This window comes from Tauraco erythrolophus, chromosome 9 (genome assembly GCF_009769465.1).
Source record: "Tauraco erythrolophus isolate bTauEry1 chromosome 9, bTauEry1.pri, whole genome shotgun sequence".
NCBI classification, from domain to species: domain Eukaryota; kingdom Metazoa; phylum Chordata; class Aves; order Musophagiformes; family Musophagidae; genus Tauraco; species Tauraco erythrolophus.
Window position 1 is genome coordinate 27,060,041 of NC_141473.1, and position 21,396 is coordinate 27,081,436.

The window sequence follows — 21,396 nt, forward strand, 5'->3', positions numbered from 1 at the left end:
TCCCCGCGGCAGCCCTGGCCCAGGCCCCGGTCACCAGGAGCAGGACATGGTGAAGCGGCGGCAGAACGAAGCCAGCCCCGCGCCAACGTACGGCGCGGCCTCCTGCAGCAGAAGAGTTCGCTCGTCCCGGCACACAGCCGGCCGAGGGGCCCAACCCGCCCGCGGGGAATGTGCCGCGCTTGCAGTGAAACAGCTGTGCCCGCCGCCGCCCATCAGGCACACAACAGCCACCACTGCCGCCTCTCTGCGGGCCCGGCTCTAGGAAGGACACCCCTACGCTCCGCCCCCAGCCCGAAGGACCCCTGCGCCGCCTTATGATTGGCTGCGGCGAGCGCCTCCTTCTTTTTCTTGCTCGCTGTCAGAGAGGCCGCTGCGAAGATGGTGAGTGCCGGTGCGCGGGAATCCGCCCGCTGCCGCCGCCATCCTGCCCCCCGCGGGGCCCCGAGCTGCTCGGCCCCGACGGGCCGGCCTGCTCGTAGCGGGTGGTGAGGGTATGGTGGGAGCTGACCGGGGGCTTGTCCTCCCGCTTCGAGCGGGGCTCCTGCGGCCTGGCCGTGCCGGGGCCGGCCGGGAGTGGCGAGCTCCGGGCTGGGAGCCGGGGCGTGCGCTTGGCCTGCGGCGTCGCCGGGCTGCCGGTCGGTAAGGGCAGTCCTGGGCTCTGGTCGTGGTGTAACACCGCACTTCGCTTCAGATGTTATAGGGTCGCATCTGTTGTGGGCGCGCATCAGTTAGGCGTCTGGCTGTTCTTGTCTGAAAGCATTAAGAAAGCAGTGGCACGTAGGTCTGTTAAAGAAATGTGCGTTGTACTGCTTGGGGGGAACTCCATGTATTTCACTAAAATTTCCTTTAGCTTTTCAGAATGGTGGAAGTATGTGTGTTGCTGTGTTGTTTGGAAACTGGGGATGAGTTTATTACTGGTCAATGTACTCGAAAGTATGTATCAAACTGTACTTAATGGGGGTGCCTTCTGTAGCCCAGGACCAGTCTGCTTAGATAAAAAGTTCGCTGTTAGCATCTGAGAGACTACTGTTTGTTGCTGTACTGTGTGTTAACTTATATATTTGTTAATGATTGTTACATGTTAATGTTTTGGTACATGTCATGATGGTTTTGTCTTACTACTTTGTATTTTTACTTGCAGAATGACACAGTGACCATTAGAACCAGGAAGTTCATGACAAACAGACTGCTTCAGCGCAAGCAGATGGTAAAAGAATATATGAAATTGCCTTTAATTATTTACCTGTTGGTTCTGGGCTGCAGTTGTTCATTTGCCACTATAAGTAAGGGGCCCTTAAAACCTCCAGAGCTCTTACCATAAGAGGTTTTAGGTTTAAATGTGTGTATGTATGCTGAAGGTGAATCATGATGATGAGGTAGTGAGCTGGTTTTTTTGAAGCAGAAAACAGTTATGAAGCCTTTTTTATCAAATTAATAATACTTTCTGCTACTGAAGTGGGTTAGTTCAAACGTTAAACTCATGGTGGGACTGCAGCAGCTGACTGTCGTACTGGATATTGACCCTCTTTTGCTTTTATATAACTTGTAAAAATTTCTTTTTAGGTGATTGATGTTCTTCATCCTGGGAAGGCCACAGTCCCCAAAACAGAAATCAGAGAAAAGCTGGCAAAAATGTACAAGACGACCCCTGATGTAATTTTCGTCTTCGGCTTCAGAACTCATTTTGGTGGTGGCAAGACAACAGGTTTTGGCATGATCTATGATTCTCTGGACTATGCAAAGAAAAACGAACCAAAGCACAGGCTTGCCAGGGTAAGTTGTTTTCTGGTAACTCGAAAGCTATTAGGATGGATTTGAAGTGTTTAGTGGTTCATAATTTAAGTGTTCATGATAAAAGCTAAAGTTTTGTGAAAGTACTGTTGGTGTACTCAGAGTTATCCAAGAGGTCCTGAAATAGCATAGGCTAGCTTCTGCCTTTGCAAAATGTAGTTTTTATTTAGTTTTTCATTGTTTATTATAGGGGAATTGCAAAGGCAAAATTTGTGTTACAAGTGATGTTTTAGCAGTAATAGGTAACTAACCACTATTAAAGGTTTTGAAGAAACCTGAGGGGTCAGACTGATAAAAACATGACTTTAGTGTCCGTATTCTGTGCCGAATCATTTGGTAACTAAGGCCTCGTCTCACCACTTGGCTAGTATTTTGAACTTAAAAAGTGTTTGAAGGATTCAGAAACAGTAAAACTTAAATTCAGATGTTCCTATTGGTAAAAAAAAGTTAAATGTGACTTTAACTGTTTTTAAATAGCACGGATTGTATGAGAAGAAGAAGACTTCTAGGAAGCAGCGAAAGGAGCGTAAGAACAGAATGAAGAAAGTCAGGGGCACTGCCAAGGCAAATGTTGGTGCTGGCAAGAAGGTAGGATGAGAATATCTGTAGGCTAGAGTGAGTGTGTTGCCTTTGAAACATTGATTAGAAGTTCTTCAACAGAGTAACATTGTTTTTCTTCCATTTCTTTCATCTATTCTACTGGATAACAGAAGGTAATCTGTGTGGTGTTGTATAGCTTCTTACCAGCTCAGTAGCTTAGTTTTGCTCCTCACTGCTGTAAGCTTAGCTGATATAATGTGAAACAATATTTCTTAAATGATTGTTGCCTATGTGTCACTTGAACTAAAGGTCAGCTTCTGTAAATCTAACAGTATTGCTCTAATCTTGTAACTCAGCCTTGCAATATACAAATTAGATATTTCTAACACTTGTTACTCGGACTACCTTAATATCTAATGTTTACTGCACCAAGGTACTGCGGTTTATGGTGTTATTTGTAGAGGAGACTTTAAGGATGTGTGGTAGTGTAGGTAGTGAGAACAGTGTGTAAATGGAAATGAGGTAAAATGTCTACTTTATCTTGGTTTTAAGTGACTGACTGCCAAGATAGTGGGTTTCCCCTCCTTGGTGGGAGCTTCTTAGGCTGAGGCTGGAGCTTGATACAAGCTTGTCAGATGTGCAGCTTGGAGGGAGACACAGTACCAGCATTCTTAAACAAAAAACACCAAAACTGAGGAACAGCCTGGGTATGAAGGCAGCCATCTTTACTTAGCAGCTTTTTTGTCCTCTGCTGAGTAAGTTGTGCAGCTAGGTGGGTTTTTTCAGGTGTTTTAACAAGGGAAGATAGGGGAATGGGTTTTGACACATGGCTCAGTAGCTGCTAAAGTGCTTTGACATACCAACTTTAGTAATCTTCACTTTTGCTTTTTTCTGCTTTCTTGGAATTCTCCATCAGAAATGAAGTATCTAAGCAGGTACTGAAAATGAGCATGGATGTGGTAACTGAATAATACGTCACTGAAATATGCGTCCATCCTTTTAAGCGCTGTACTGCCTTGCATGCATGCATGTTTGTTTTAAACTTGATTGTGTCCTGTGAGAGTTTGAATAACTACGTAATGAACTTTATTCCGTGTGATTTAGAAATAGAATTTGGCTAATCATGAACAAGATTTTTGAAACTAATGAAGCAACAATAAAATAAGAAGAAATCAAAAACTGAATGTTACTGATTTTAAGGCATTGGTTCAAATCAGCCCAGATTCTGAATCAAAGTAGTACAGTGCAGTTGCATGTGTGACTTGAGCTTTGTGTGAAAGTAACTGTGTATCTTCATGAAAACTAAGTCACATCACAGCTTTGTGCATTTGAGATGGTGGTTGGAAAAGACATTTGTCACCTTTAAACTGTATTTAACTATTGCTCTGCAGTGTTTCAAGTTAAGACACAAACCACAGTGATTGATCTGTGAAATTAGATTCTTCACTTACTGTGTAAGTGGAGCTTGTTGTCATTGGATGGAAACAAATCCATGTTGCTGTGATTCGGAGCCCTTTCGCTTTCTGCTTTAATGCTGTTTTAATAATGAAGTCCTACAATTGTTTAACAGTACAAATTAGCATTTGGTGTAGTAGTAACACTAATACGCCCCCTCTTGTGAATGCGAAGGGAGTCATTTAGTGTTGCACTTGTACCAGTAGTATGGGTGAACTTCTTAACTTCAAGAATTTTGCACTTGAAGGTAGCTGTTCTTGAGTGTTAATACAAAGTGGTTAAATAACTGTCACTTCAATTACTAAAGCTGTCCAGTTCCTAGAAATTATCTTAAAGTGTATGAACACTTTAGAAATCAAGACCAGGATCATATGCTGTGAGAATTATGTAGCAGATGTGACTTCTGTATTTTGTGCTGCTCAAATTAGCATGCAATCTCGGTAGTTGGCAAACTGTATTTTGGAGTAGAGATTTTTTTTAATGTCTTTTTAAAATTATCTTTAGTCGATAAATAGTATGCATGGGTTAGACCTTACTTGTTCACCAGTTTTGTTAATCTTTGTGTCCTCACATTAGATTTAAACTAAAGACTAATTTACGTGCTTTCTGGAAAACTTGGTTGAGAAGAGTTCTGTGCCGCATCACAGAAAAAAAAACCTTGGGGAATACACTTGTGTCTTAAAGCTTTGCCTTGAAAAACGCATGTTTGAACATAATGGTATGGCATGGTTCAACATTCTTTATTTATCACGGCCATGTGGAGGAATCTTTAATAGGAGTCCTGGAATATGTTTTGGAGTCTGCCTTCACAATCTGCAGTCTGAAAACACTGTATCTCAGAAATGTGTAGGCACTTGATTCTGAGACATCTTCAGGCAAGTCTGTATTGTTCTAAGAGTTATGTACTATGTAATCATGAAAACTACTGAAATGGTGAATCATTCTTGAATATTTTTTATTAAACTTAAGTCAGATATCGACTGTGCTGATGTTTGACTGTTAAGAGATTTTTCTTTAATTTTTTTTCACTTCACACTCCTTCAGAATTCCCATTCTGTTTTCCTTGCAGTTTCAAGAGAAGTAATTTAAAGTAGTTAGTGTTATTTAATATATTCTGTAGCTCTATAGTTAATTGAGCTCACATAAAAGTTTGCAACAAGTAGATGTGAAGGCCCCTCACCTAGAAATTGCATTCGGAGCAAATGCAAAAAAAAACCCCACTCTACCTTTTAATGTCACAACTGTGATTGTGGCAGCCTTTGACATGTGAGCCTTCCAAATAGTAAAAAAAAAAAAAAAAAACAAACTTGATCAAAACCAAGCATAGATGCATAGGGACTCTAAACCATTGTAGCCTGTAGGTATAATTGAAAATGTAATTGCATTCTGAGTATTACCTAAGCTCTGAACAGCTATTGTGAAGTCCCATTTCACTTTGAGGGAATGTATGAAATGTAAGTCTTCAGCCTCTACAAAACTATGTAGTTTTGTAGAGTCAAAACTATGAAATTTTCCTATCACATTTCACTGTGGTAATTCAAAAAAGCATATTGTGAGTGTCAGCAAAAAGCCTTAAAGCTCCATTTTCTGTGGTAGTAGAACTTTGATAAAACTGTTCTCTTATTAATTAATGCTCTTTCTTTTTAGTAAATGAACCTACTTCAGATGGAAAATGGATAACAGGTACGACTTGGGAATGGTTTGCAAGGGTGGACATTCAGTAGCCTGTAGTCATTAAAATGACATAGGTCTAATGTGATTTATGCAAAGGCCATGGTACTATGCTGATACAGGGCCCAGTGCAAGAGTTTAAGACTAAAAAAGACTGTTCTGCTTACTACCAAGTTGCTAATTTATGTTATAGTATAAAGACTGAAATAATAAATCATACAGATCAGATGTACTGTTGCTAAAACTATTGCTTATTCAGTGTTACCATAAGCAAGGCTTAAATTTTTCCTTTGTAGGTACCCCAAGGAGAGGATAGTACACCTTGTTTTTTGTTGTCTTAAATAGATTGAAGTAGTATGAGTTCTATTTTGAGGATGAATGTCTGTTTTCCTATGTTTTCAGTAAATTCTGTATAAAAAACCAACCTGATAGTAGTTTAAACAAATCCTAGACTATGTTTTTATATCTGGGCTGCAGAAATGTATGTGGGATGGATGTACTGTGGGCAATAACTATTAAAGGCAAAACTCTGGTTTTATTACAAATGGTCTGAATGACGCATTTTACAGTAACTTAAACAGTCTGTCTGGGAGCTGATGTAGTGAGTGTAATGTCTTAAACAGTAAGCTGGTAAAGCAATTGTAGCTTTTTGAGCTCTTCTACAGAAATGGTGTAATCTAGGCTCTCGCTTATTCCCATGACAGTAGTGTGAAATTTTGAACTGTGTGTTCTTCCAAGCGAGTCAGTGTGGTTCACCTGAGTTGTTTGGGAACCAATTTTCCAGGCTCTATAAAAGTATGAGTATAAAAATTGTTTTAACCATGTGACACTGATCTGTCTCTTCCTTTACAGACTATGTTATTCTATGAAGAAGTATAGAAAGAATTATTCTGGAAAGCAGCTGCTCATCTGGCTTTAACATCAAATAAACTGTGTCAAGAAAACGCTGGTGTGTCCTTCAGTTTTGGTTTGAAAGCTACCATTTTGTAAAGTTTGAGAAATTCAAGATTGGTGCACTGTGCACTGAATTAAAATCTTTTCATAACTAAACAACTCTTGTTTTGAGTATCAATATGAAGTGAATCGGAGCTTTCTACGGGTGGTGGTACAACCTAATTCCAAGCAGGCAGCATTAGTTCCTGTTGTCATCTGGTGTTCAAACTGGTTTGGAAAGTCTCTTTAAGATGTATGTGTTTGACTGCCTGTATTGTGTAGACCTGTAGAATATAGCTGAAGGTAGAATAAACACGTAGGCAAGAGATACTGAGAGCTGCATACTTCCACAGTTGAGATTTTTGCTAATGGCGGAGTCAGGCATGACTTGTCTTTTGTTCCTGAGTTGTCAAGGCAGGCTCTGGCGTATGACTCTGGTCTGCAAACCGTGCAGTACACCCCTGATTTTTCACCTTGTAGTGTTAAAGGAGCCATTTAAGATGGGGTTAGTGGCTGGGTGAGGCTAAGCATGGGCATTCTGGTGCAGGTGTTTGGAGTAGCAAGCAAAATCAAGTTTTATACTTTCAATAGGACTGACTGAAAGAGACTGGACAGCTCTAGCAACCATGCTGATGAAATTTCTGACTTGATTCTTTTCTAAGTACAGTATTTTGAAATTGTGCTACCTTTGTACTGGGTAGCACAGGTGTGGCATTTTTCATGTTTGGAGGGGAAACCAACAACCGTATAGTAAGAGTTGTTAAAGTGATTGGAAGGGGACAGTGGTGTCCTAATGACTTCCATACAAGATTTGGTAAGTATAGATAAAGTACTTAATGCCTCTTCCATTACCTTCAGTTGTAGTTTTGAACTAGCGAGGTTGCTGTTGTCTGTGTCCAGCAGCGTTGCACGCTTGGCTGTACAGTAAATTTTCTGTACCTCACACTACAGTGTTTCTGCCTTTATTGAGGTTAGTAACTGGGATTAGTAGGCAGTTGACCTGGGGAAAGAAGAGGTACTCCAGTTTATTCTACATATAGATGAACTAGTGATGTTAGACTAGGGATGCTCAAATGGGAGTAACTCCTTTTAAAACAATAGTTTTGGTTCTGAAGTTCTGGGGAAGTTAAAAGGCTTTTTTACTTGGCAGACAGACCTTCAAAGATGAGTACCTGTTGTATGTTCTTCCGAAAGGCTGTGGATTTGTGTTGCTATTTAGATATAGTATGTGCACTAAACTCTTGAGTCTGTAGATATATTTTGAATAGGTAACAGCAAATTTCTGGCAACCGGAAAGATTCAGGGGTATGGAGCAAATGTTATGCACATAAGGCTTAGAGCTAGAACCTAAACCTGTTTTAAAGGTAATGCTTGCTGTAAACTCTCTCCATACATAATTTTCAACATCAAAGGAGAGAAGAGCTATGCTATTAAATATAATTGGACAATCACTAGGGGGTAGTGTGAACACAGCGATATAATAAAAGGAAGACTTGTGTAGCAATTTTTCATGAAGTAGGCTGAATGGAAGCCAAATTGTCCCCTGCCTAAGAGGTCAACTCCTTTGAAAAGATGCATTAAAAATAATTGTGTTTAGAATCTGAGGCTAGTTATATCTAGTTTATCAAAGTTATATCTTTGTTTCACTAGTTCTTTTTTGAATTGAATGGAAACCATCTGTTTCAGTGAAGACCATACAGTTAGTGTTTTCCAAATGTTTACTACTTCAAAGCTTCAGAGTACTGGCACAAGTTCTAGTTGCCCTTTTCAGAAGGCTCCTTAGCTTAGTTCTAAGCAATCAACAAAGGATCTATAAATAAGTGCTGGCATAAAGGTACATATGTCTTGCATAGTCCTGATGTTTTGACTTCACATAAACAGTACTGTTCCAGGGGTGTGTAGCTCTTGCAGCAGAACTTAGTTCTGAAGTTGGAATATTAAAGGTTCTGCTCTCCAGTTTGTAGTGTCTTAAGTGCTTTTCATTACAGGTATATCTATGAGGTACAGTAGCTCTTCAAAACACTTGGATTGAAATGGGCTGTCTTACTGCTCGATACCAAAATTTGGTATTTGATTTAAGCCTGACAGCAAAAAGTACCTAGTGATTCCATGGAACAATTGACTCTTTCCATGTTGCATGGTTAGATTATAACCACGTACCCATAAGCTGTACTCCTGTCTTGCAATATGAGGCATGAGGTCCAAAAAATGGGGAACAGGACAGAATTACATTAAGTGATCTAGAATTAACTGATCAAATTGGATCACCGTATTTGAGGTTTTCCTGCTATTCTGCAACATTCTGTGTTAATGGGGCTGTCCGTTTCTCCTATTTGCACATGGAAAAGGGCAGGCAACTGAATAGCTGTCATCTGAAATCTTGGTGCTTCCGTAGTCTGGAGAGATAAGCAGCTCTTCATGCGAGTTCTGTTCTGCCAGCATTATGCCTTCGTACACTAGAGTCTAAGAAGTGCATAGCAGATGTTCTGTGATTCAGAAGTTTAATGCACATGTCATGCTGTGAAGAGACTCTAGGTTAATCCCCTTCCCTGTGGGAGGTAGAACAATTAAGAGGAAAGCATTGATGAGAAGGAATCTTCGCTTCTTTCCCTACTGTGTACTGAACGTACTCTTTTATTTCCTGCTGATATTGGCACATCCCATCATCTATTGGTAGTAGTTTTTGTCACTGTTGCCCACTTTTAGACTTTGGCCTGACAGTTGTATTTCAGTATTTCAAGTATTTTATCTATTTGATGAGCAGTCTGGAGCCCAAATTAGACTATGAAGAGTTTTGGAGAAGGAACTTTGAAGTTAAATTGTTGATGAGTCATCTTAGATTGATACACAGAAAGGCTTTAACTCTTTACCATTTTTAATGGCTAGGCTTGTTTGAGTTGGGTTTTTTTTGTGAGGGATATAATTACCACAGAAATGGTTTGGGTTTTTTTGTAGGAAGGACTCAAAATTGTGCAATTGGACTAGTAGGAGTAAATGAAGTTGTCTTGTGAATACTTCAAAAGCTGTGCAGAACCCTGAGGGCTTGACTTAATTGAAACTGAATCAAGTAGTCCAACTTCTTGCTGAGGTTCCACCTCTGTAGTCAGTGAGATAAGTAAGGCACGGGGCAGATAATGGTCTCTTCTGTCTGAAAGCGATTGTAGTCTGGAAGGCGGAAGACAACCTACAGTGAATCAAAGAATGATTTGCCAGGGAAGCAGAGTCTTTGGAGGAGCAGAGATTAGTATCTTGGTGTCGTAGAAAAGTATAACAACTGTGATACAGATAAAAAATGTTAAAATTTGCATCACCTGGGCAATGGGGTTGTTTGTCTAGGGAGCAGCTTGTAATGGGCTTCAGAACAAATGTTGAAGGAAAGAAATGAAGCTGATCTTGTCAGTGGCTTGGAATAAATAAGGCATAATATGCAATGAGAAGACTGCAGTACCAATAGACAGAGGGGATAAAAGGGTGATGTGGGTTTGAAAAGATCATTAAGGAATAAATGACATATAATGTATTTAAGGTTCTAGAAAATGATTTTAAGGAATAAAGTATGCAGGTTACTAGCAAATCTATTGTCAACAATCAGAAGAAATTAACTTTTCCATATTACTTTGGTCAGTTCCTGTACAAAATTAATTTTGATGTCATTAGTTTCCTACACAAAGGGAACAAACATTGTTCTGTAGCAGCTGCTGATACTAGATTAATACAGTCAGTTTGAAATTCTAGTTGAGCACTCCTTGCTTACGTGCTTCTGCTTGAGCAAAACTAAATATATAGAGCCTGTTGGATGGATGTTTTTGGTGGTGCTAAGACCAGAAGAGAGTAGTTACATTTTTTTCTCTGAATGCTAGAGAAGTTTCATCTGAGCAGGAGAACTTTCCAATATGGGTGGCAAATTTTTCTTTTGTTCATCATGTTCCTAATACCATAGCAATAAGACAAAGTTATTTCTATGAACAAGTTTGTTATAATGCCTCTAAGAGGTAACATGAAAAGGTTTAAGTTAGCTTTAACAAGTCAGTATCAGGAGCAGACGCATCCTAGTACGTTAATGCTTTTGGACTCCTTGCATTCAAGGGATTAAATGGAAACTTAGCCTTACATTTGTTGCTAACGTTCATGAACTCTAGTTATGACTTTAAAAAAAAAAAAAGTCCCCTGTGGAGTTTTATCCTCATCTGGAATTCGGTAAGTTTTCTCTTAATTTTAGTCTTTGCTCTTTGTAAAGGCTGTGGCTAATGAGTCAGCTGTGAAAGTGGCTAAAAGGCATCCTGTGTGCTAGAAGATACTTGTGCTTTTTCCAAGAGCTGGCCGTTGGCAACCAGTCCCACTAATAAAAAAAGCTCCATCTTCCTTTGCAGTTACTGCTGCTCATCGACAGAGATCCGAAGTGAGGTCAAGGAGTGTGCTGAGGCAGAAGGACGTTTGGAGCATCTGTGGCTTCTCTTAACACAATAGATGTTTTACAACCAGTGAAAGATGTGCGAGTTCAGTCCTTCGCTGGGGTAGAAGATAACAGTCTGTACTTGTGTTCATTGGGTTAAGATACAGCTTGTTGTCTAATGAAGCTGGCCAGGCTGCAGACTGACCTGTGTTAGGAGAAACATGCTTCACTGCCTTTCATGATAATCTGATTTGATTGCACTGAATCTACTACCCTGCTATAATTTTCTGTCAGTTTTTGCTAGCCTGTTCAAGCCAGGCATAGTTTTGTTGATTCACTAACAGGTTTCAATCACTGATAATAAAACTTTTCTGCAACAATGACCTCAGATCCATATCTCCTGCACAATGTTGACTGTAAGTAGAAAATTGGGACTGACACTTTCCTTGTTGAGTGTTTTTTGTCTGGATTAACAGCCAATGTAAAAAATTGCAATGGAAGTGGTTTAATATTTTTAAATTAAAAGGGGGAAAGGTTGATTTCTTTTTTTTAGTTTCATTGTTTCCTTTATAGTTTGGATCCTGCTACAGGCAGAAGTGAAATGAAGCCTTTATTTTTTCTTTAAAGGCAAGTAGAGGAGTATCATAAAACTCGGGAACTGTCAGAATTAATGTTTTAAGTGTTTATTTTAATTGATCAGTTCTGGTTATTGGAGAAAGGTTGATCTAGGTCCTGCTTCAGGGCTTTACAGAAGTAAACACTAATGGGAGAAACTAGAATTAGGAGAAATTGCTGTGTGTTCACGCACAAATATTAAACTTTTATGTTTTAGAGGAGTTAAAGTGGTAGTATATTTTGCCTAGTATTGAACTCCCTAGTATTTAAATAAGCACTGAAGCGCTGTCCTAATGCATAAACCAGAAAAGACCACGGTGAAATTGAATTGTCCAGAGTCAGAGAAATGTTGAAAAGTAAACATCTGGCATTAAACATAGAATAAGTAAAATAGGCGTCATTTTTTTTCTTATTTTGTTAAGTCTTCACAGGCATAAATGTCTGCTAGTTGTCTGTTGTGACTGTGACTTGTGCTTTTGGGGAAAAAAGATAATCCTTCAGTTTATTTTAAAACTAAAATTCTTTAGTTTAACAGTATTATTTTGACTGATACTTCATTGTTCTGGCATGTCAGGTGGCCTGGGGGAAAGTCTCAGTGTAGGATACTTTCACAGAAGCTCTAACGCATTGCTTCGCAGACCAAACCTTGAAGTGTCTCCGTAGAAAAACCTATGCCAGAAATGAAGACAGGTGCAGGCACTTGGATGGTGCTGTCAGGATCTTAGCAGACAATCTAACAAATCCCTATAAGGCTGGAATGTTCCAGTATTCCCACTTCACAGACAAAGCACAGAAGGACAAAGTACAAAGATTTATTTTTTTTTTTTAAGTACCTGAGTGTTTGAAAAGCATAAGTACACATGTACTTGTGTATGAATAAATGAACCTCCTATTACTACAAAAATATCTCCTGTGGTGGCTGGCCCCAGGGGAGAGAGCAACCAAATGTGCTGGGGATTTGGACCTCAGTGTGAAGGTAATGCTCCAGCTAGCTGCTGGACTGGCTCTCTTCTCAGCAAACCGGAGATGGGACCTGCTTCTGTGGCAGTACTCTCTGCTGGAGGCTCAATGTACATGAAGCACCAAATGCAACCAAGGCTCAACCAGCTTCGCTCAGCATCAGTGGTTTTCTACAGTGCAGTCTTTGGGTGGATAGCTGTGGGACACTTGCACTTCAGTCCAGCGACTAATCCATGTTTGATGTTTTGACCAGTACTACCAGCCTGATGAAGTGCCCCTACCTATGTGTGCTGGTTTGGCTGGGATAGAGTTAATTTTCTTCACAGCACAGGAGCTGTGTTTTGGATTTATGCTGGAAACAGTGTTGATAACACAGGGATGTTTTAATTATTGCTGAGCAGTGCTCACACAGAGTCAAGGTCTTTTCTGCTTCTCACCTCACCCCACCAGTGAGCAGGGTAGGGGGGCACAAGGAGTTGGGAGGGGACACAGCCAGAACAGCTGATGCCAGCTGACCAAAGGGATATTCCATGCCATATGATGTCATGCTCAGCATATAAAGCTGGAGGAAGAAGGGAGGGGGAACGTTTGGAGTGATGGTGTTGTCTCCTCAAGTAAGCTTAGGTGTGATGGAGCCCTGGTTTCCTGGAGATGGCTGAACACCTGCCTGCCGATGAGAAGTAGGGAATGAATTCCTTGTTTTGTTTTGCTTGTGTGCATGGCTTTTGCTTTACCTGTTAAACTGTCTTGGTCTCAACCCATGAGTTTTCTCACTTTTATGCCTTTGATTTTCTCTCCATCCCACCCAGGGGCAGTGAGCAAGTGGCTGAGTGGGACTGAGCTGCCGGCTGGGGTTAAACCATGGCACTAGGAACAGTTAATTATTGCTGGGTTTAGGTAGTTCATGAGATTACTTTTTTTCTCCTCCTTCAAAAGCTCTCCTTAGAGAGCTAGTTGGCAGTATTTTAACCATTTCTACTACAGAAAAACCTGTGTGTATCGGCTAACTTGAAAACAGGTTTCTATGTCTCAGAAATATAATCCCCACACCAGCCACTGGAAATGACTCTTACTTTGTCAGTGATGATAGGCCAAAGTAATTTTGTAGTGTTTTAGTCTCACAACTGAGCCGTACCCATAACTAGCTGCTTAACCAGGGTTACCCTTCTCTGTGGTTTACAGCTCATTCAGATGTATGTCCCTATGTTCATTAGCAAAGTTCATTACTCCCTGACATAAACAGCTTATACTTTAAAGTAAATACTTTGTGTGATCACTACTGATTTTAATATTTTAAGAGGTGAGGGAAGGCAGTTCTTCAATCTTCCATCTTTTGCTGTCCCCTTAAAGAAACCTGAGGTTCGTTTCACCCACAAGTCTCTGCTTGGCCAAGAGAATATTCTGTCTTCATTCAAGCTGCCTGTTGCATACGGACCATACTTTTTTCTGAAACCTTGGGTCAGTTTCTTTCTACTCACTTTCAGGAAACGCTACCTCTGTATGGCTGTTCCACTGATACATGCCTCAAGGCATATAACCTTAGTAATATATCCGCCCTTTTCTTCTATTCTATTTTGCATCCCCTCTCATTCCATCCTAATGGTCTTTTTTCTTAGATTTGTTCTGCTTGCAGATGCTTTTTGTAGCTTTACTTTCCCATGAACTGTCGGAATAATAATAGTCCTATAGCTTATATAAGGCAATTTATTTATCAGTCTTTTTCTAGAGGTTGATCAATGCTTCACTGGCACCTTTCTGGGTAAAAGTACCAAAAACCTGAAGTTGTTTTCTCTGGAATTGAGGCAAGATTGTAGAGCATTTTGAATTGCTGCTGTTCTGTGAATGAGAGGAAATACATTTCCGAGGCATATCAAGGTGCCATACTTCTTCAGTCCTGTATTAATACTCTTTATTTAGTGAAGATAAATAATTTCCAGTGGGTTTCTCAACTAAAAAAATGCCAAACAAACAAAACCCAAAAAAACCCAACAAAACAAGCCTTTCAGTGCCTCACTTTTATTACAATTAGTAATTGGAAACAGAAGAATACTACAGCAGACGCCTACCAAGTAAACACTATGCACAAGGTACTTCTGAGGTCTGTTCTTCAGTACTTCTCAATAACATTAGTGACATTTACAGCAACACTACAGAGAGAACAGATCCTCCACTCTCAGATGTAGTGATGCTTATTCGTTGCTTTTCAGCTTAGTTCTTCAAGTACTTGTTACCCTCAGATTCTTTTTTTGTTGTTTGTTTTACCACTTAAATAGCTGTATTGGGATGTAAAGTGCAGGACCTTGTGGAAAATACTTTTCATGGAGCTTGCTGAGTAATCAGAATGTTTTTATCTAGCCATTTCTAATCTAAACAAACTTCAAAAGCAAATATCTTGCTTTTCAGTGAAGACCCATGCAGGAAAACAGCATAGATTCTCAGAGATTGTGCGAAGTAATAGTTTAGCCAGCAGAGGACTGTAGAACCACATATCACGCTGTTATTGATGCGGAACTGTTCAATCACAAAGAGTAAGGGGAAAACTCATGGAGCAAACTACGTGGCCGAGATTGTCTCTTAAACATGGTAAAATACTGAAAAGGGAGGGATCTTTTCTTTGTTTGTTTCTCATTAAAGAATTTAATTTGCCCCAGGTTCCTTTTGTCAATGAAGATCTATGGAAATTTTGTTTACATTTTGAAGTGCATTATCAAGAAGAGTGCTTGATATGGCAAGTATACTGAACCTTTTGGGGAAATGACAGCACTACAGAAATGGTGGCGTGTTCCCTAAAGGAAAACATACTTCATTTGTAATGAACATTATGTCTGCAGAAACTAATGGCACAACCTCCTATTCAGTTTATGTAAAATAAAACAGGCCCATATGTTGCTGCTTTTAGAGTTTGGTTGTTTAAATTAAATGTTGTTTAATGAATATTCAAGCCCATTTGCTCAAAAGTTGTGCTCAGTATAGCATCTTTTTCCTCTGTCTTCCATCTTACCTAGAGGATTAAGCCATTACAAGAGGGTGGCTAAAGCTGAGGCATCTGTTTCTAACTAAAACTTGGATATTAAAGTGCCAGAGCAGATGAGAGGGTAAATAAAGACATACAGTAAGTAGATCATATTATTTTTTGTTTTGTAATTAAGACTGAGAAAGCTTCAATATGTGTGACACGCTTTAAGAAACGGGAACATCCACTGTGCTATTACAGCAGCTGCAGTTTGGGTAAGTTACGACAGCATGTTCGCTCCACTCCCCATTTCCCTATAGGAGTTAATTCAGCTTTTCAGTATGTGTGGGCCAGATGCCTGTGCTGGGAAGCCTCAGCAGGCAGCTTTCTAGAGACACATGCGTCTGTGTGGGTTATAGGCAGCTTCCAGATCTTCATGGCTGGGCGTGGGCAGGTTGGCTAGAGGCACCCCATAAACCTGGGATTTGCATACTGCTGGTTATAAGGATTTACTTTTTATCACCTGTCCCCAGCACAAAGTCAAGTAGAAATATTAGTAGGCTGGGAGAAATCCTCTGGAAGCCAGATCTCACCTATTGACTGCCCTATTGAAATTATCTAAACTGTTCAGACCTGAAATACATTGGGCGTTTGTCATCAAAGGTCAGTAACTGCACTGAGAGGTTACTTTGAGTTGGGAAAGAACCCAGAGCCACAAAACAGATGGTTGAATTCAGTCTCACTGTGCATTTACTTGCATCTATTAAATCAAGGTTTTAATTCATGAAGGCGCTTCGCTGTGTGTTTAAACTCATACATTTTCACAAAAATCTCTCAACTTTTAAGACAAAACCTGAAATATGTGCTTAAATGTTTCATGAACTTGATCTCTGAGTTCAGAATTGACAGCACTATCCTCTTTTTAATGGCATGGAAAAAAAATCTCATCAGAAGACAGCTGGAATGTAAACACAAATCACAGTAATTGGCTTTTACGTGTTTTCATGAGGGTTCTTCAGATGCTTGTTTGCTGCATAAGTGCAATATTGTAGATATACAGTGAAGCCCTCTTCAGAGAACAATTGATACATGGATAAAATACTTAAAAACATTCCCTAATGCTGTAAATCTAAATGGATGCCAGACTATTACATGAGAAAAACAATTATACAAGCCCTCAAATTCTTTAAAATTCTGTTATGTGCTAGAGCTCCCCTGGCCTAACTAATTCCACCTGAGCTGGGTTGTTAAGCATCCAGTAGTGCAAGCACAGGACAAGAAATTGCCTTCCCAACAAGTGTCACCTGAAGATCATTAACCTGTTCTGGGCATGTCTGTAGGCATAAAAATTCACGGTTTATCTTTTTCCTTGTTAGAACATTTGTTAGGTATCTCCAATTAGGAAAATACATCTCTATACAGGTAAAAAATTAATGAAGTTAACATTATCATCACTTACCTGCAATGTGAACTTCTGAGATGAACCATACTTGAATTTCATCTTGCACTTCGACAGAGATTACACTGTTCTGGCTACTGTACAATAAGCAGTGAGAGGCAATCCTACCCTGAGATACTGATTTAGTTTGCATCTCAATTCCAAGCTTCTAAAATGTGCAATACATAGGAAAACTATTTTTCTTTTAAGAACTGATATGATTGAGAAAGACTTAGTGGGAAAATAATTTTACTTTTAAAGTGTAGCTCTATGTTAAACTTATTTCTTATGCAAGAAATATATATATACTGTGTATATTCAGTGAGTATATCTACTTACTTTAGCAAAACAATTCTTTCTGATTTGAGTGTTTATTATTTCTATGAGCCAACCCAGACGACAAAGGGAAATGAACTGCCCCTTGTTCGTCATTAGTGGGACTGCTCGGTGGTTGCCAGCAGCTACGATGTTCTAAACCTTCAGTGTGTACAGGGGTAACAGCAAAAAATCCACAAAATGTTGGGGATATTTTTGGAGTCAGACTGCACTGCAAGTCAGTATATGTGTTTGTGCTGGATTTGCAGATAATTTGCTCCTTTTAGCTACAGGGTAAATACAGTCTGAGCATAGGATGATAAAAATATAGGTGGCTTGAAGTCACTAGTAAATGTCTTTCCAAGTTGCCTATGTCTGTCTGATCTCAACTTTCTAGAGCCTGCTATCAGACTGCATCCTGGCCAGTTGAGCATTCAGAATTTAGCCCATAATTCCCATTTTGTTTCCATATGTCCTTCATAGAATCATAGAATGGCATAGGCAGGAGAGACCTTAGAGATCATCTAATCCAACCTCCCTGTCATGGGCAGGGACGCCTCTCAACTAGATCAGGCTACTCAGGGCTCTGTCCAACCTGGCCTTGAACACCTCCAGGGAGAGGGCATCCACAACTTCTCTGGGCAATGTATTCCAAAGTCTTACCACCCTGGTACTGAAGAATTTCTTCCTAAAATCTAATCTAATCTGTTCTCCTTCAACTTAACCCATTTCCCCTTGTCCTATCAGCGGACACTCTTGTAAAAAGTCCCTCCCCAGCCTTCCTGTAGGTTCCCTTCAGGTATTGGAAGGCAACTATTAGGGCCCCCCCGAAGTCTTCTCTTTTCAAGGCTGAACATCCCAGCTCCCGCAACCTGTCCTCGTAGCAGAGGTGCTCTAGCCCCTGGGTCATCTTTGTGGCCCTCCTCTGAACACGCTCCAACAGATCTAAAGGTCCTTGCTTTTGAAAGACTTGCACCCTTCACTGGTTACAATCTGTTTAAGTTGCAGAGAGCAAACTGTTCTCCAAACACCAGGAAAACATAAAAGACTGGGTTTTTTGTTCCTATCATGCTTTAAAGCACACTAGCTCTTCTTCCTCACCTTGGTCTTGTCAGCTATAACAAACACAAACTGTCCCTAAGGAGAAAACAAACACTTGCTGCAGTATGCAAACACACTATGAATTCATGACATCAGTGCTAACATGGCTTGTTTCAGCACTAATTTAAAACCTATTCTCCTGCACCTTATGTCATCTCTTCACGGCTATCTATCCAGCTTCTTCCAGGTTTGTCATATTAATCTGGCATCCACCCTTTTGAATGCTAAAATGTGTTACACCCCCTTTGTAGAGCAGCGTGCATGTTAAAACATTGAAATATTTTTGCATCATCCTTAATGCTATATAGCAAAGATGAAAGAGGCTGTGGAGAACAATTGTACATCATGGATCTAGCCCTCAGGATAGGAATGATACCGATGACAACCTGTCGAAATGCTGAACTTGTGTTGTTGTTTGGATGAAAGAAGGAATGCAAATGAGGCATAAGGAGAAAATAAAAGCTTCAGGATGGGCAAGAGGGATTTTCCGGCGACAGAATAGCAAACATTGTCAGAGCACTTGTGATTACAAGTCATATAGCCTTCCACTGTTGGAGCCAGAAACGTCTCTACATCATTTACACTCCTTCTCAAAGACATTATAATACCCAAAAGAAAATAAATCTAGACAGATTCCACAAGCTACTGAAGGAAGATTTGCTGTATTAAAGTTTTAGAAAAGACTCTTGGACTCTGCTTGTGTACAACCTGCCAGGAGCTGAGTGCAGACTACGAAAGTTAATGTATTTCCACATCATTTGGGTTTGTATAGATGGCAAATTCACATGATTAAAACATTTGTAAATTAGTTAAGAGGCATAACCCCTTCATGTAGATGTTCTCACCTGATATCGGTTCATCTTCTAACAAGTTATCTTAGCTTGATTAGACAGTTAAATCAATGCTGTTTTCTGTTATAACTGAGACCTTGAGGACTATATCTAACTACTGACATTAGTAGTAAGGCCGCAGTTCACTCCTTTGGGGGAATAAGAGATGTAGTAATGTCTAAGTTCATGGGATGTATTTCCATACCTTACTGTAGACAAAGAACCAATACACTGTAAAACCTATACTTTTTTCCTAGAAGACAGCCAGTAACTATGCTATGTATAAAGAAAACCCATTCCCAGAGTTCACACAGGTATTTTTAGGGAGGACAGGATTTTGTTTTTCACCCAGCTTTTAGGAAACATAGTGCAAATACAATCAAAAAAAGGGTAAGCTGCACTAGGGAGAATTACTACAAAGAGCAAAGCTGATTCTTTGCAGTCCAGCCTTTTTCTGTGCCACCCCTCCCTTTTACTTCCCCCCATTGCCTTGCAGGTAGGACATTAGAAGAAGTTGTATACGAGGAACTGAGAGTAATCGGAGCACAGCAGTCTTTCTTGATTTATTACTTCATTCATTAATCCATATATAAAATGCAATTTAGGACAAGGCTCAGAAATCCTCACTCTGACATGTTCTCACATATTTGATAAATGATTCCACTGGAAAGAGGCTTGAAGGGCATCTGCAGTAAATTCTGCCGAGATCTATTCTCAAAACATTTTTGCACTTTCATATCAAATTAGAGGATATCTCGTAGCTAAGGGTAAGTGATGGGACTTCTATCACTTGGGTGCATGTCTCATAACTCACGAGGGAGGAAGAGTACAAGCAACCACCACTATAAGAAAGCCACAGCTTTAGGACAGTCCCCTTGAAAATAATTCTCAGAATTATTTCCTTTCAGCCTAAAGTTGTTAATAGTCATTGAGAGGTTTGAAGACATTGATATAAATATTGTTTTCTCTAACTGTCCAAAAGAAGAAGCACTGTGATATATGGATTCCATGGGAGTTATTCCAGGCAGAAAGTGAATTCTTAATATTAATTGGGGGAGCTGAACAAAGTTTTAATATGGCAGTCACGCAGTCTTCACATACAGAACCAGGACACCAACACACTCTGTAAACTTAGAAACTTCATTCCTTTGATTAGGGGTAGTGAAACAGTGTTTCAGTCTTGGAGAAGCTTCCTCTCTTTCCAAACAGACTCCAGAAAACATACCCATCCCTGCACTATCTTTAGGCTTTCCTCTCCCCCTTCCACTCTATTTTTAGTACTCTTCTTTACTCTTTCTTATTTCTACACATAATATTCCCTTCTCCTTCTTCCCTAAGGCTTTTGTCAGGCTATCCCTCCAGTTCGTGCCATGTAGGAACAGTAAGGAAAAAGAATGTCACTAGCAGGAATCTGGGGAAGCAACTAGTGGGAAGATGTTTACTTCTTGCATGGCTGCATGTCAGAAGCACATGCTCTGAGTCAAGGTAGCCATAGTTGTCTTCCAGCTTGCTTTATCACACAAGGATGCAATGTGGGAAAAAAACCTTTGTGGACCTTGCTTTTTCTGACACTTCGCTGTGATTTGTGTGCTCACTGAATGTAACACGCACATACACGTAGAGGCGTGTGTACAAACGCACACCCGTGTTCCTGCTGTTTGAATGGCAAACAGGTCAGACAATTCTCCAGCTCCCCCTGATATATCAGAAAAAAGGGGTATAAAGCTGGCACTCTCCCCTTCTGTGCTCTGCTAAACTACTCCCACAAATTAGAGAACAGAAACAGTTTAGAGAAAAAGACTGTACTCAGAAACTGTTCGTTTACAGCTACAGTAGAGACCTACCGTCAGCAATGGACTTTGTGACAGGGTGAACAAAGCTTCAGTGCTTTATTTTTAGAGAAAGAAAGAATTCTAAACTAGCAAGATTTGGTCTTAACAAACAATTTTAGCTCAGAGCTAAGGAGCTGAATTGATATTTTTTTAAAATCTCAACTTTATAAAACAGGATTACATTCATTTTCTAAGTATATAAGACTTAGAAGATCAATTTTCTCTTTTTTTAAGATTATATTTTGTTGAGATAGTAGCAAATAAGTTCGATTCTGAATTCTAATAGATGCTTCTTTCTCTCATTTTTGCCAACCCTTTAGTTCAAGCACCTTTTGTCCATTTCTCAAAAAATTTAGTACAAAACGTCTTCATGAAGACCAGACATGAATTCAGGGGATGCTGTTTCTAATAGAAACTTACCTACAACATTACCTCTACATCTGCAGTGAACATAGTGTGCTGCAGACCTCAATCATTTATTTAAATTCTCTGTGGATATATAGATTATTACTGCCGTGCAAAGGAAATCTTTCTACTATCCTTGAGTAATATCCTCTGGCCTTATTCAG

The 21,396-nt window shown here is 39.9% G+C and overlaps 1 protein-coding gene across 1 annotated transcript; it reads left to right on the plus strand.

The window, feature by feature from the left end:
- Positions 1-324: 324 nt before the first annotated feature.
- On the plus strand, positions 325-6,402 carry RPS24 (ribosomal protein S24). The gene is made up of 6 exons (XM_086616725.1): positions 325-381; positions 1,142-1,207; positions 1,564-1,773; positions 2,269-2,379; positions 5,434-5,469; positions 6,310-6,402. The coding sequence occupies exons 1-5, from the start codon at positions 379-381 to the stop codon at positions 5,434-5,436; spliced, it is 393 nt and encodes a 130-aa protein (XP_086472851.1). The 5' UTR covers positions 325-378; the 3' UTR covers positions 5,437-5,469; positions 6,310-6,402.
- The last annotated feature ends 14,994 nt before the right edge of the window (positions 6,403-21,396 follow it).

Excerpts from the sequence above, each read along its gene's own strand:
- RPS24 (XM_086616725.1), top strand. Across the intron at positions 1,208-1,563 it reads TGCTTCAGCGCAAGCAGATG|GTGATTGATGTTCTTCATCC; the intron begins GTAAAAGAATAT and ends ATTTCTTTTTAG. Across the intron at positions 1,774-2,268 it reads CAAAGCACAGGCTTGCCAGG|CACGGATTGTATGAGAAGAA; the intron begins GTAAGTTGTTTT and ends GTTTTTAAATAG.